This window comes from Phocoena sinus, chromosome 10 (assembly GCF_008692025.1).
Source record: "Phocoena sinus isolate mPhoSin1 chromosome 10, mPhoSin1.pri, whole genome shotgun sequence".
Lineage (NCBI taxonomy): Eukaryota > Metazoa > Chordata > Mammalia > Artiodactyla > Phocoenidae > Phocoena > Phocoena sinus.
This window is the reverse complement of record NC_045772.1, coordinates 100,292,518-100,305,488: the sequence shown is the minus strand read 5'-3', so window position 1 is coordinate 100,305,488 and position 12,971 is coordinate 100,292,518. Positions and strand designations below refer to the sequence as shown.

The 12,971-nt window shown below is 47.0% G+C and overlaps 1 protein-coding gene across 1 annotated transcript in view; it reads right to left on the bottom strand.

The window, feature by feature from the left end:
- The window catches only part of B4GALNT3 (beta-1,4-N-acetyl-galactosaminyltransferase 3), a 91,478-nt gene extending 78,507 nt beyond the window's left edge, over positions 1 to 12,971 (bottom strand). The window contains exon 1 of the mRNA XM_032647283.1: positions 12,803 to 12,971. Coding sequence (XP_032503174.1) covers positions 12,803 to 12,971 — 169 coding nt within the window. The remainder of the gene's footprint in view (positions 1 to 12,802) is intronic.

Here is a 12,971-nt window from a genome sequence, read left to right as displayed (position 1 = left end):
CTTCCCCAGAGACCACTTCTGAGATACTGGGTGTGCAAGGCGGCCCTTAATTTAAATGATTACGGCAGAGCATAGCCAGAGGACCACGTGTGAAGCTCAGAACTTTAGTATCCTATCACCTTCTGCATCAACAATACTGCCAAAGTGTCACATGTTTCTCTGACAGGTCTCAGCTTTCCTGTCACCCTCCTCAGCTAGGCACTCATCGCCCACACCTTAGGTCACTGCAGTGACCACCTAGGTGGCCTGTGTCACCAAACCATCTTATGAACCTCCAGCAGCTTCATCTGCCAATAATCACTGTTCCTAGGACATAAAAGGTGTCCACAGACTTCCCTGCTGGTTCAGCGGTAAAGAATCCACCTTCCAATGCAGGGGATGTGGGCTTGATCCCTGGTCGGGGAACTAAGATCCCACATGCCGCGGAGCCACTAAGCCCATGTGCCACAACTACTGAGCTGGCGCACCTCACACAAGAGCCCGCGTGCCGCAAACTACAGAGCCCACACTCTCTGGAGCCCGTGCGCCACAACAAGAGAGAAGCCCAGGTGCTGCAACGAAGACCCCGCAAGCCACAACTAAAGACCCGATGCAGCCAAAAAAAGTAAATAAAATAAATTTTAAAATAAATAAAGAACTGCTTTTAAAAAAAAGAAAAAAAAGGTGTCCAGTAAGTGTCTGAAGAATTAAAGCATGAATCCGTGGATGAAAATAAGAAACACTGCCTTCATCATATAAAATCCCTGCTTTCAAAAATCTATGTTGCAATACAACAAACCAGCGAATATAACAAAAAAGAAATAGACTCCCAGATAAAGAGAACAACCTAGTGGCTACCTGTTGGGAGAGGGAAGGGGGGAGGGGCAATAAAGGGGTAGGGGGTTAACAGATACAAACTACTATGTATAATAAAAATCAGGGGCTTCCCTGGTGGCGCAGTGGTTGAGAGTCTGCCTGCCAATGCAGGGGACACAGGTTCGTGCCCCGGTCCAGGAAGATCCCACATGCCGCGGAGCGGCTGGGCCCATGAGCCATGGCCTCTGAGCCTGCGCGTCCGGAGCCTGTGCTCCGCAGCGGGAGAGGCCACAACGGTAAGAGGCCCGCGTACCGCAAAGAAAAAAAAAAAAATCAGCTACAGTGATATATTGAACAACACGGGGAATACAGTCAATATTTTATAATAACTATGAATGGAGTATAGCCTTTAAGAACTGTGAATCACAACAGACTCACAGACTTAGAGAACAGACTTAAGATACCAGAGGGGAAAAGGTGGGGCGGAGGGATAGTTAGGAAGTTTGGGATTGACGTGTACACAAGGCTATATTTAAAATGGATAACCAACAGGGACCTACTGTGGAGCACAGGGAACTCTGCTCAATATTCTGTAGCAACCTAACTGGGAAAAGAATTGGAAAAAGAACAGATACATGTATATGTATAACTGAATCACTTTGCTGTACATCTGAAACTAATACAACATTGTTAATCAACTATACTCCAATATGAAATAAAGTTAAAAAAAGTGTGAATCATTATATTGTACACCTGTAACTTATATAATATTGTACATCAATTGTACTGCAATTAAAAAAAAGAAATTTAAAAAATTCTATATCGCTCTCTACCAAGTCCAAACGCGCAGCACCCTGGCACTCGAGGCTCTGCAATCACGTCACAACCACCCTTCCAATTTCATCTCCTTCACCCTGTGGGAGCCTCTGTCCTCAGGATCTGAGTTCCCTAAACTTTTAGTTAGCTTATGCTAGACACCCCCTCCAAATAGCCACCTTTGCTTAGACACACACACACCCCAATAACAACAGAATCTTGGAGCTGGAGGAGGTCTTAAAAACTGAAGCCATAATATGTGTATGTATAGCTGATTCACTTTATTATAAAGCAGAAACTAACACACCATTGTAAAGCAATTACACTCCAATAAAGATGTTAAAAAATAAATAAATAAAAAGAAAAAACTTCAAGCCAGAGCTCTTCTTTTGGGGAAATACAGCAGAACACTAAGAAATGCTGCATAAAATTTGACAAAGTTCTTATTTACATAGCTAAGGGCTCCATAAAGTAAGGGCCATCTCCAGGGGTCAAAAAATGAAGATGTGAACATTGGTGCAGCTCTAGATAACATACTAGGCAAAATTAATTTTAGAGTATTAAAAACAGAACAATTTTTAAAAAGGAACCAAATCTGAAGTAGAACCAAGTAAAACTTACAGATATGAAAAATACAGTCATTGAATCAAAAGAAAAAATGGGGTAGATGCCTCTGCCTCGATGTCCCTCCCTAATTTTCTACCCCTTCTTTGTGCCTGTGCAGCTTGCCTGCCTTCTGTTGCTGGAAGCTCTTCACCCGAGATGTGCTCTCAGCCTCTCCCTTTTCCCAGCCCTCTGCTCAGCTGAAATAAAGAAGCAGAACCAGGAACTGAGAATTCACCCTGACACTCTGTGCCTGGCTCCTGGGGAAGCCTCCCAAGTCCTCACTGCGCCCCCCTGCCCCGAATCTTTGGCTAAGAGGTGGTGGTGAGAGGTCCAGAGATCAGCTGGCGGGCGAGGGGGCTGTGCGTGTGCACAGGCCTGCACACATCCATTTGGACCCCGGTTGGCAGGAAGGGTAGAAAGGAGAGGATCAAGGGATTTGTAAGAAGATCTCAGCAGAGAGGCCTTTAATCTTTGAAGCAACTGCTTGAATGGAGGCCACATTGTCAGGGATGACCTTGGAGGCCAAATAGCCAGAAGCGCTGGGATAACTGCCACCCCTGCGCCAGGCAACTGAGTCTTGAAAGACGGGAGCCCAAAGTCCAAAGATGGACTGGCCCCTTGGCCCCTCTGCGACACAGTAGTGGCTCCAAAACAGACCCGGAAACAAGCATCCCATTGAATGGAAGACTGCGAAACTGAAGCCCTCAAAAGAAACAGGACCTGTGCAAGCACCCGCGACAAATCAGCTTCAGAGCTTGGATTAAAACAGAGATAAAGCCCAGTGTTTCTGCCTCTGAGACCCAGAAGTCCTCCGAGTATACTCAGGGACACGCAGTAGAGCGACAGGCTATGTTGCCCAACTGCTGAACTTTGGTGCCCTGGTCCGTTGCCAAATGGCTCTCATTCTCCACAAAACCCTTGACTTCTAACCCACCCCTCCCCATCAGTGCAGATCTGTGTCTGGGGTGCAGACAGAAAGATGGAGGATGGAAAAGAGTCTTGTGGCAGAATGCGCGTGTGGTGGCAGGTGCGGGCGTGGATGGCCTGGAGACGGACCAGGCACAGCTGTGTCACGGGCCAAGAAGCTGGAGAGACAGTGGCAAGAGGGCCAGCTGAGGAATGCATCCCCATACTCCTGCCTGCCAGCCTTTTTCTAATTTTTACCAGATTGTAAACTCTGAAGGGGAAGAGATGGGAGCCAACTCTCTCCTAGCTCCTGACACGTGCTAGGCTTATGTTCAATCTAACTGGGCACTTCACATGTGCAAGGCTGGCTAAATCTTATCGAATCGAATCATAAGAAAAGCTCCACAGGGAGGTCATATAACCCCATTACCCAGATGAAGCATCTGAGGCTTGAAAACGAATAAGTACTTTATACAAAGTCCTGCAGCTGGTGAGAAATAAAGCTTGGATTTGAACCCTGCCCTGTCTTTAAATTCCATGAGTTTTTCCAGGAATCAATGCTTTTTATCCCACTCAGTCCCCCACAAAAAAGTAAATGCTCCATAAACATTTTACATAAGTTTTAAAATAAATCACCTCTGCAGCCATTCAAGATTTGCAAAATAAAAAAGAATCGAAAACTACACATCACTCAATTTCCTGGCTTTACTGCACTTCGCAGATATTGCATTTTTTTTTTTTAATTCAAACAGAAAGTCACAAAAATTATAATCATCCTCACCAGTTCACTCAGTCCCATGTAATTAATTTTTTTTCATCTTGATCTTTTGTTGGCACTTTTATGAACTCATCAGTTTTCCATTAGAGTTCTGAAAATGCTTATTCATTCAGTTCAGCAGTATGGTCAGTTACCAGAAACCTGTACTTGTCAGTCTTTTCCATGAATTCCTTGAAGGTAAAAACCCTTTTATAGGCACATTTTTGCAAAAGCACCAGAGTACACCCAGAACTGTCTGTAAATGACAAAAGACTTAAAAATGACCACGGTTAAAGATTTGATGAAAGTTCATAATAATGCAATTGACAAGGAAATTTAGTTATTTCTGAGATATACATTTTAAAATAATAACTAGAATTATGACTTATAACATTATACCAGAACATATAAGACTTTTAGGAATTTCCTGTAATGTCTGAAACATTTACATTAACATATTTCCATACGAAAGTTTAGTATTAGTTTCTTTTTTAATTTATTTTTTTATACAGCAGGTTCTTATTAGTCATCAATTTTATACACATGAGTGTATACATGTCAATACCAATCGCCCAGTTCAGATACTGAATTTTTCACAAATTGAAGGTTTGTGGCAACCCTGCGTTGAGTGTCGAGCAAGTCTATCAGCACCATTTTTCCAACAGCCTTTGCTCAGTTCGTGTCTCTGTGTCGCATTTTGGTAATTCCCACACTATTTCAAATTTTTTCATTATTATTCTCTTTGTTATGGTGATCTGTGATCATTGATGTTACTTACTTTTTTTAATGATGTTACTATTACAAAAAGATTATGACTCACTGAAGGCTCAGATGATGGTTAGCATTTTTTTAACCAATAAATTATTTTTTCCCGAATTCGACCAATAAAGTATTTTTGAATGAAGGTATGTAGATTTTTTTTTTTAGACATAATGCTACTCCACACTTAATTGACTACAGTATAGTGTGAACATAACTGTTATATGCACTGGGAAACCAAAACATTTGTGTGACCCTCTTGCAATATTCACTTTATTGTGGAGGTCTGGAACTGAACCCACAGTGTCTCCCAGGTCTGCCTCTATAAAATCCATGGTTTGTCTGGAATATCATTTCTCTATTCCCACCCCTACCTTTCCTTCTCCTTTTCCCACCTTGGGCCCTCTTCCCAGGTCTTGGTGCCATAAAGCACAATTCCACCCGCAATGGCTTATGGGATCTTAGTTCCCCAACCAGGGATCGAACCTGGGCCCTGGCAGTGAAAGTCCTAACCAGGGAATTCCCAAAAACACAGTTTAAAAGAAGAGAAGAAATGGGTAGGAGGCAGGTAACACCTCTTCCCCTGGCCTGTTTTCTCATCTGTTGGTAAATGGGCTGGACGGCTCATGTTCGTGACTTTCTACACCCAGAAGCCACAGCTTTTCACACTCCTGGTCCCCCCACTGGCCTGGGGGGAGGTTAGAAGCCCAAAGGACAAACTTGAGGTTCCTGGCCTTCCTGGCCAGTCCCCTCGGTTGTTTTATTAGTATTGTCAGGGGTGCCCCAAGCTTTATTAAATTTTCCTTACATTTATGTCATTGTTTCCAATGACAGTGGCTCAGGCCCCAGCATGACAGTAAATTCCAAGCTTTTGATGTCCGCTTCACACATAAGGAGGTGAGAATTTATTTTTGAATGTCATTCAATTTTTCAATACCTAAATAGACTAAAAACAAAAACATCAGGAAAATAATAATTCATGTTTTGGGGGGGTTTTAGTCTAGAATTCTTTCCAGAATCCAGCATCTGGTTATCACAGCTATTATATATATATATTTTTTTTTTTTTTTTTGCGGTACGCGGACCTCTCACCGCTGTGGCCTCTCCCGTTGCGGAGCACAGGCTCAGCGGCCATGGCTCACGGGCCCAGCCGCTCCGCGGCATGTGGGATCTTCCCGGACCGCGGCACGAACCCATGTCCCCTGCATCGGCAGGTGGACTCTCAACCACTGCGCCACCAGGGAAGCCCCTATACTTTATTTTTTCTTTTCAAGAATCTCTAGGTCAGAGTAGTGGGATTATAGGTGACTGTCAGTTTCTTCTTCATACTTTTATATACACCACAGCACTTTTATTGATTTCTTTATGCCTTGATTTGGTCCAGAAAAAGTTAAAGCGGCTTGCAAGTACCACAGAATATAAGATGACATAAACTAACAGTAGTTGTGGGAAAGAAAGAAAAAGATAGAGGAATAAAATTGGTACCAAAGTGCAAATCATAAATGAACCAAATGAACTTTTTTCCAAATGAACCAAAAACTGAATTCTAAAGCTTTCTAGTAACCAACACAAAGGGAGAAACCTGTGTGGTTATATAATTTACATGGCCAATAAAAATGAAAACAAACGGATTGCTCAAGAGAGCAGAGCTAGTTCTAATATCAAGATCAGAAGAAAAGTTCTCATCACAAGAAAAAAAATTGTAATCATGTGAGATGATGGATGTTAACTAAACTTACTGTGGTGATCATTTTGCAATGTATACAAATATCACATCATTATGTTGTACACTTCAGTATGTCAATTATATCTCTAAAACTGGGGAAAAAAAATAAAGACCAGAAGAAACGTTTCTGGAAGGTTCTCAAACACAGGATAAGCAATGACTCTCAATCCCATTCTTGGAGAATGTCACAGGGCTATATCTCATAGCACTTAGGTCCTGGGTCTTGCCCCTCCTTAAGTTATTGGATCAGTTGTACTAGGTGCCTCATGCACAAAAAGGTAATTTTATAGGGGTTAATGTGGTCCAGATACACAGCCATTATCTGGTATAATGAACGTGTTGTTTTTATAATCACAAAGAAATATTATTTTAAAATAAATCACATACTGTGTGATTCCATTTCCATAAGGTATAGAAATAGACTATATTAATCTATGCTCATGGTAGTGACAGAAATCGCTGGTACCGTTCTGTTTCTTCATCGGGGTGTTCGTTACAAGGCTATGCTCAGTTTGTGGAGATTCATCAAGCTGTACCCTTACACGTGCACTTTTCTGTACATACTCCCATGGGAATTTCCTGGTGGTCCAGTGGTTAGGATTCCGGGCTTTCAATGCCAGGGGCCCAGGTTCGATCCCTAGTCAGGGAACTAAGATCCCACAAGCCACGTGGGGCGGCCAAAAAAAAAGAAACCAAACCAAACAAAAAAACCCAACAAACAAAAAAAGGTACTTCCATGAAAAGTAAAACAAAAAAAAACATGGACAATTTGCATGCTTATTTTCTACAAAAGTTGGTCAATGGTAAAAAAAATTTTAAAGTTTAGCATAAGAAGTAAATTACATACTAAAATATCACAGAGATTAAAAAAAATATTCATTTTTGCTCATCTCATGGATACTTCTAACACTGAAAGCAGTGCTTGTTGGAACCTAAGAGTCTGTAAAAATTTAATCTATCCGTCATGCTTTGCTCAAATGTATAATATATTCAGCCCGGGACCCTTTATATATACCCCATCCAAAGTACTCTCACCCCTTCCAGTAGTACTTTTTATATCAGGTAACATATAAATCTATTAATTGTGGATCACAAGGTCAAAGGAGGGTTGTCTGAAAGCTCAGAACATATGCTTGGCCTAGCTGAGACCTCATCATCCTCGGACAGAAGGAAGCGTGCTCGTGGAAATTAAAAGGGTAGGATTTGAGAGCGGTGGAACTCGGTAGAGAAGCAGACGGTCAGCGGCCAACTGCAAGAACAGCCTCCAGGCCCCCTTCCAAAGCAAACTCTGCTCTGGTGGCTGCTCTGCTCCGCTCCATAAAGCCCAGCCCAGGCTCTGGGGCCTGGAAAACTACTGCAGTGCGCCACCAGCCACTCCTAAAGCCAGCACAGAAGTGACTGCTTCAAAGGCCTCATGCTGCAAAGCAGTCAGAACCGTGCGGGGCATCTGGACATCTCCCAGGACAGGGGCGGCCGGCAGCCCAGTCACCACGGAGCAGGAGATCGGGGCCTCAGCCCACACGAGGGTCCCTGGGTGACAGCAGGATAGCAGGGCCGGCTGTGCTGCTGGGATTCTGCGGCCACGTCAGAAAGGACTAGAGAGACCAGGAAAGGAGAGGCCAAGGCTGGGTGAGGGCCCCTGTCCTCACACCCTGTGGTCCTGGTGCAGACGGCGCTGGTCCAAAGGAAACACACTTTTAATAGGAAAAGCAGTGATGGCTTAATTCTTATCCATCGCATTTGTGTTTAAAGGCTATTGCTGTTTATATGTATTATGGTACGAGGAACAAGAATTCCTAGGTTCTATTCTTGGATCCTTCACTGATAAGCCAAGTATCTGCCAGTGAAAATATCAGGTGCTTGGAAATTCAGAGCTTTCCATCCATAACCAGAAGGTATTTGAGTGCCCAGTATTTGCCCTGAATTGATTACTGACTTGAAGTTCCATGCAGCAGCCGGGTGGCCAGAATGGCAGCATAAAGAGAGGTAAGTAGGACAGAGGAAAAGGAGCCAGAGGCTCCATGGGAAAGAGGGGCAGCCCAGCCAGGGCGACATAAGACAGGGTCCCGGGCCCAAGGGGCCCACGAAGCAGCTGTGCTTCCCTCCACACTTGCCTCTGCTCTGAGGCTCAGCTCTAAGCCACAGCCTTCCCGCTCTGCCCACACATCTGTCTCATCTGTTTTTCCCTCTCTCCTGGCCTGCGTCTCAGATTACCGTTCTGCCCTGAGCTACCTCTGTCACTGGAGGGTTTGTCTCCCTTCCAAATCGGAATGTCTGTGGTGACCCCAGGAGCCACGGGGCCCGCCTGACATCTGTGGCTATGCCACCGCAGCCCACTCGGAGTCACTTAGGAATCGCAGGGGCCAGCCGGACAGATGTGTTATAAGTTTCAGGCTTGGAAACACCTTTGGGGTTTAGCAGGTACACTGGACACTTAAATGGGGACATTGCAGACCCAGCCTTGTGAGATGTGGAAAGAGGCTGGTGTGCACCACCATTCGGCCCTGGCTCTGTGGCCAGCTGTGATCGCTTGGTTCCAGCACCAAGTTGGTCTCAGCAGTAGGTCAATTATAGAGCAAAGAACCTAGAAACCATTTTAGTCCAGACCTCTGCCCTCAGGCAGGACGTAGCTAATCCAGTCTGAACAAATGGGTATAGCTCATTAAAAGCTGCCAGGACGGGGTCTTTAACTTCCAACAATAGTCTGTGCCCGGGGCTGCCCTCAGCCAGTACACACCGGTACACCTGTGCCAGTTCTCAAAATACTGGAACACTTATGAACGTGTTGGTATATAGTGACTGCCCCAGGCCCTCTGAGTGTCCCACTAGAGCCCTGACCTGTCCTCAGGAGAGCTCCATGACCCAGCAGCTAAAGACTAATGCCAGCCACAGTAAGGAACCTTCCGCCCCATCCCAGCACCACCATCCATACCAAAGTACAGTATGGTTAAACAGTTTTACTATTTCCCTATCCATTCTACAACACTACCTTATTCTAAAACTTTCGACTGCTTTCTCTTATCTACTGAATAAATGCCACCCTTTAAGGTTGTTATTCAAAGTGTTTCATACTATGGCACCATCCCCTATCCTCCTTCACACCCTCTGCTTCACCAAACCCAGATGCTCAACATTTCCAAACACTAACTTGTCCTTGACTATTGGTCTTGGCTTCTGCTGCCCTCTCTGCCTGGAACAGCTTTCTCTTTCTGCATCCACTAAAGTCTTACCAACTCCTCAAGATCTCCTGAAATGTCACCACTTCCATGAAATATTAGTTGAAAGAGCCGTGTCCCATTTCCAGAAGTGTCACAACAACGTGTAGGTTCTACCTCTGTAAAACTTAACGGTTGTCTCCTATCACGATCATTCTCATATACGCACCTAAACTCCCCTCCTAGAGGGAAAGCTGTGAGAGGCAGAAACCATAACAGAGTCATCACCACATCTAAGTGACCGAGCACAATGCCCTGCTCGAGCTACGTGCTAAACAAATATTTGTTGAAATGAGTGAGTATGAAGCCCGCGCACCTAGAGCCCGTGCTCCGCAGCAAGAGAAGCCACCGCAATGAGAAGCCCACGCACCGCAACTAGAGAAAGCCCACACGCAGCAACAAAGACCCAACGCGGCCAAAAATAAATAAATGAATAAATAAATTTATAAAAAATAATAATAAATAAATAAGTGCGTGAGTGAGTAAACAGCTCTCATTCTTTTGTCCAAGGGACCCATTCTTCTATCCGTGAACAGTTTCGGTGGCTTCTCCCTGAAGCTACTCCAAATGTGGTTGTATCTTTTTCTACAGATGGAGCCCAAATTGCATATCTCGCATCTCAAACTACAGGGTTATTCCATAAGAAGCAGGAAGCACGCTCCCTGTCATTACTTGACCACCCTGGAGTTTGTAACTACCAGCTCTCCATACATTTCTCCCAGCACCAGATCAGGGAGGCAGTCACACAGGGACAGGCAAATGAAAGGTTCTTGGTAACGGAGGCTGGCCTTACAGATGACAGGAAGGCTGGTGGTGCAGTGAGCTGGCAGGGGCTGCTACAGAGAGGCAGGGTGGCTTGCTGGGGCTGCGGCTCTGGTTGCTGCTGTATGCCAGGGTGTGCGCGAGGGAAGGCTAGCAACCCTCTTCTTCCCGCTGTGCTTGCTAATCCCTCCTTCCCCACTCTCCCTCCCGAGGAATGGCTGGGAGTAAGACCTATAAGACAAGACAGGACTTTGATGCATGATGTCTGAGCTTCTTAAAAACAAAGGACGGGGACCAGGAGCCAGAAAGCACAGCCACTGTCTAAATCTCATTCCAAAAGGAAATCAAGGAGAGTAGAATACGATGGGACAGCCCGGCATGACAAGCCACCCTGCCAGCAGGTGGGCTTCAGGGCTCTAGGAGGCTGAGAAGAAGATACGAGGGATCCATCAGTGCCCAGGCTTGGGCCCCCGTTAAAAACAACAGTTAGGGAAACGGAAAGCCAATTCTGGACTAGGAAGCTGAGGACATTCTTCTGGAGAAGGGTCCGTTTGGAAAAGGAAACAAAGAATAAGGAAACCCAGTCAGAAAGTGAAGATTCATCTAGAAGGGAAAGGTTGGGAGCCAGGTGTGAGATGATAATTATGGCAAACTGCTTCCGGTCTCTGAGGAGGAAGCTCACTTGGGGTAAAGAAAAAGTATGTGCTGGGGGGTGAGGGAGGCGGATGGGAGGCCATTCATTTCAGGGTCACAAAGCAACTGCTCTGCTCTCTGGGTTTGGCCATACCGCAGCATGCGGGATCTTAGTTTCCTGACCACGAATGGAACTCGTGCCCCCTGCAGTAGACACGTGGAGTCCTAACCACTGGACCGTCAGGGAAGTCTCTCCTCTCTGGTTTTAATCTGTGCGGTGGACTCCACTGGCTACCAGGTTAACAAGACGGTGGCCAAGGAGGAGAGAGGGGACATCCCTCCCAGGGCCTCCCACCCACCCACACTCCACCTGGGCTCACCCACGGGGGACTCTCTGAGTGGCCGTGGTATGGAAGAGTAGATATACTCTGTCTTTCAGAGGAGCGAGCAAGGTCTGGGGAGCTGAGGGAAGGCAGACTGGTCTTCGGAAGGAAGAGCTCTTCCTACTTGAGACCTGTGGACCTGACTTCGGAATACCCTTCCTCGTGGCGTGCTGGGCTCCCTGACCCTGGAAATGCTCAGGCGGGGAGATCACACAATCGTAGTGTTCACATTGAAAGGGACCAACTCCCTCCTTCTACCTGAGAAGCTGCCATTTGCGCCTGGATTTCCCAACTAGTTAGCGTCAGAACCAGGAATGGAAGCCCAGTCTCCAAACACACAGCCAGAAATATTTCAGCAGCCACAGAGTGAGAGGTTCCGCCATAAATACCCATCTCTGTCCTGAACCAGTTCAATTACTGACCCTAGTAATTCCCTGTCTTTGGCCACAAGAGGAGGCAAAGCACCACACCCAGCCCTGGGCAGAACAGCTGACACAAGAACTTAGAGCATCTTCTCACCAGAGTTTCATCAGTCGTCCCTTAGTTTTCCTGAAAGGGGGGATGTTTATAATTCCATACGTTGTCTGGAATTATAAACCTCCCCCCTTCAGGATTGGGAAGGGCACCTAGTAGTTCTGGGAATTTCTCTTTTTTCCAACTATTGCAGCGACCTTTTACACAGTGCCTGACACTTCGGAGGTTTTACTTCACTCTGTCAATAGTAAACTGAAAATCACCTCGGACAGAAGTAAAAAGAGAAAGAGAGCATCCCCTCCGTTTTCCTAGGAGGAAACTGAGACAGAAAAATTAAGTGGCTCTGGCTCCGTGGAAAAAGAGAAGCAGGAATCTACCCACTGCCCGGTCCACTGAGCTGCCCTGAGCAGGGTATGGAGGTTCAGCTCATTCCGCAGGGTTCCCGAGGGGGGCTGCAGACAACCCGCTGGGGGTGGAGGGTGGCCAGGACCAGGAGAGAGTACCGCTCGAGGGAGGTGGGAAACTTGCAGGAAGAGGAAGGGGCTGGGAGGGGAGTGGCCTGTGGGAAGAGGGGGAGGCGAGTGGCTCACGGCGGTATCGTTAAAATAATGGACCCCCCCCCCCGAAAACGCCGCAGGGGAGCAAACGGAGCGAGCCACGGAGAAGGCGGGTAGCAAAGTTTGGGTCGCGCAGACCGGAGCGAGCGGCCTGGTGGAGGCGGCCGAAGGCGCCCCAGACACGGACCTCAGCCCACGTCGACGCGTTTCTCTGGTACCGGGTCTGCGAGCCGAGTGCGGCCAGGGGTGGCCCCGAGGCTCCCCCGGCTTCCCTCCCGCGGGGCGCCCGGCACCTGGAGACCCAGCGAGGTGGAGACCGGGTCTGAGATGGGGGGTGGGTCCCCCCTGAGGCGGGAGCCGCCGGCCCTGCCCCCTCCCTGCTGCGCGCCTGCCGCGGCCCCGGCGCTACTCACTCCGGTTCAGGGGGTTCCCGCCGACCTGGGCCGACGCCGCCAATTCCAGATAAAGAGTCCAGAGCCCCACGGACACCACGGCGAGCAGCAGCAGCAGCCGGAAGCGCCTCCGCAGCAGCTTGACCGGGCGCAGCAGCAGCAGCAGCCGCGCGGCCCGGGGGCCCCCCAT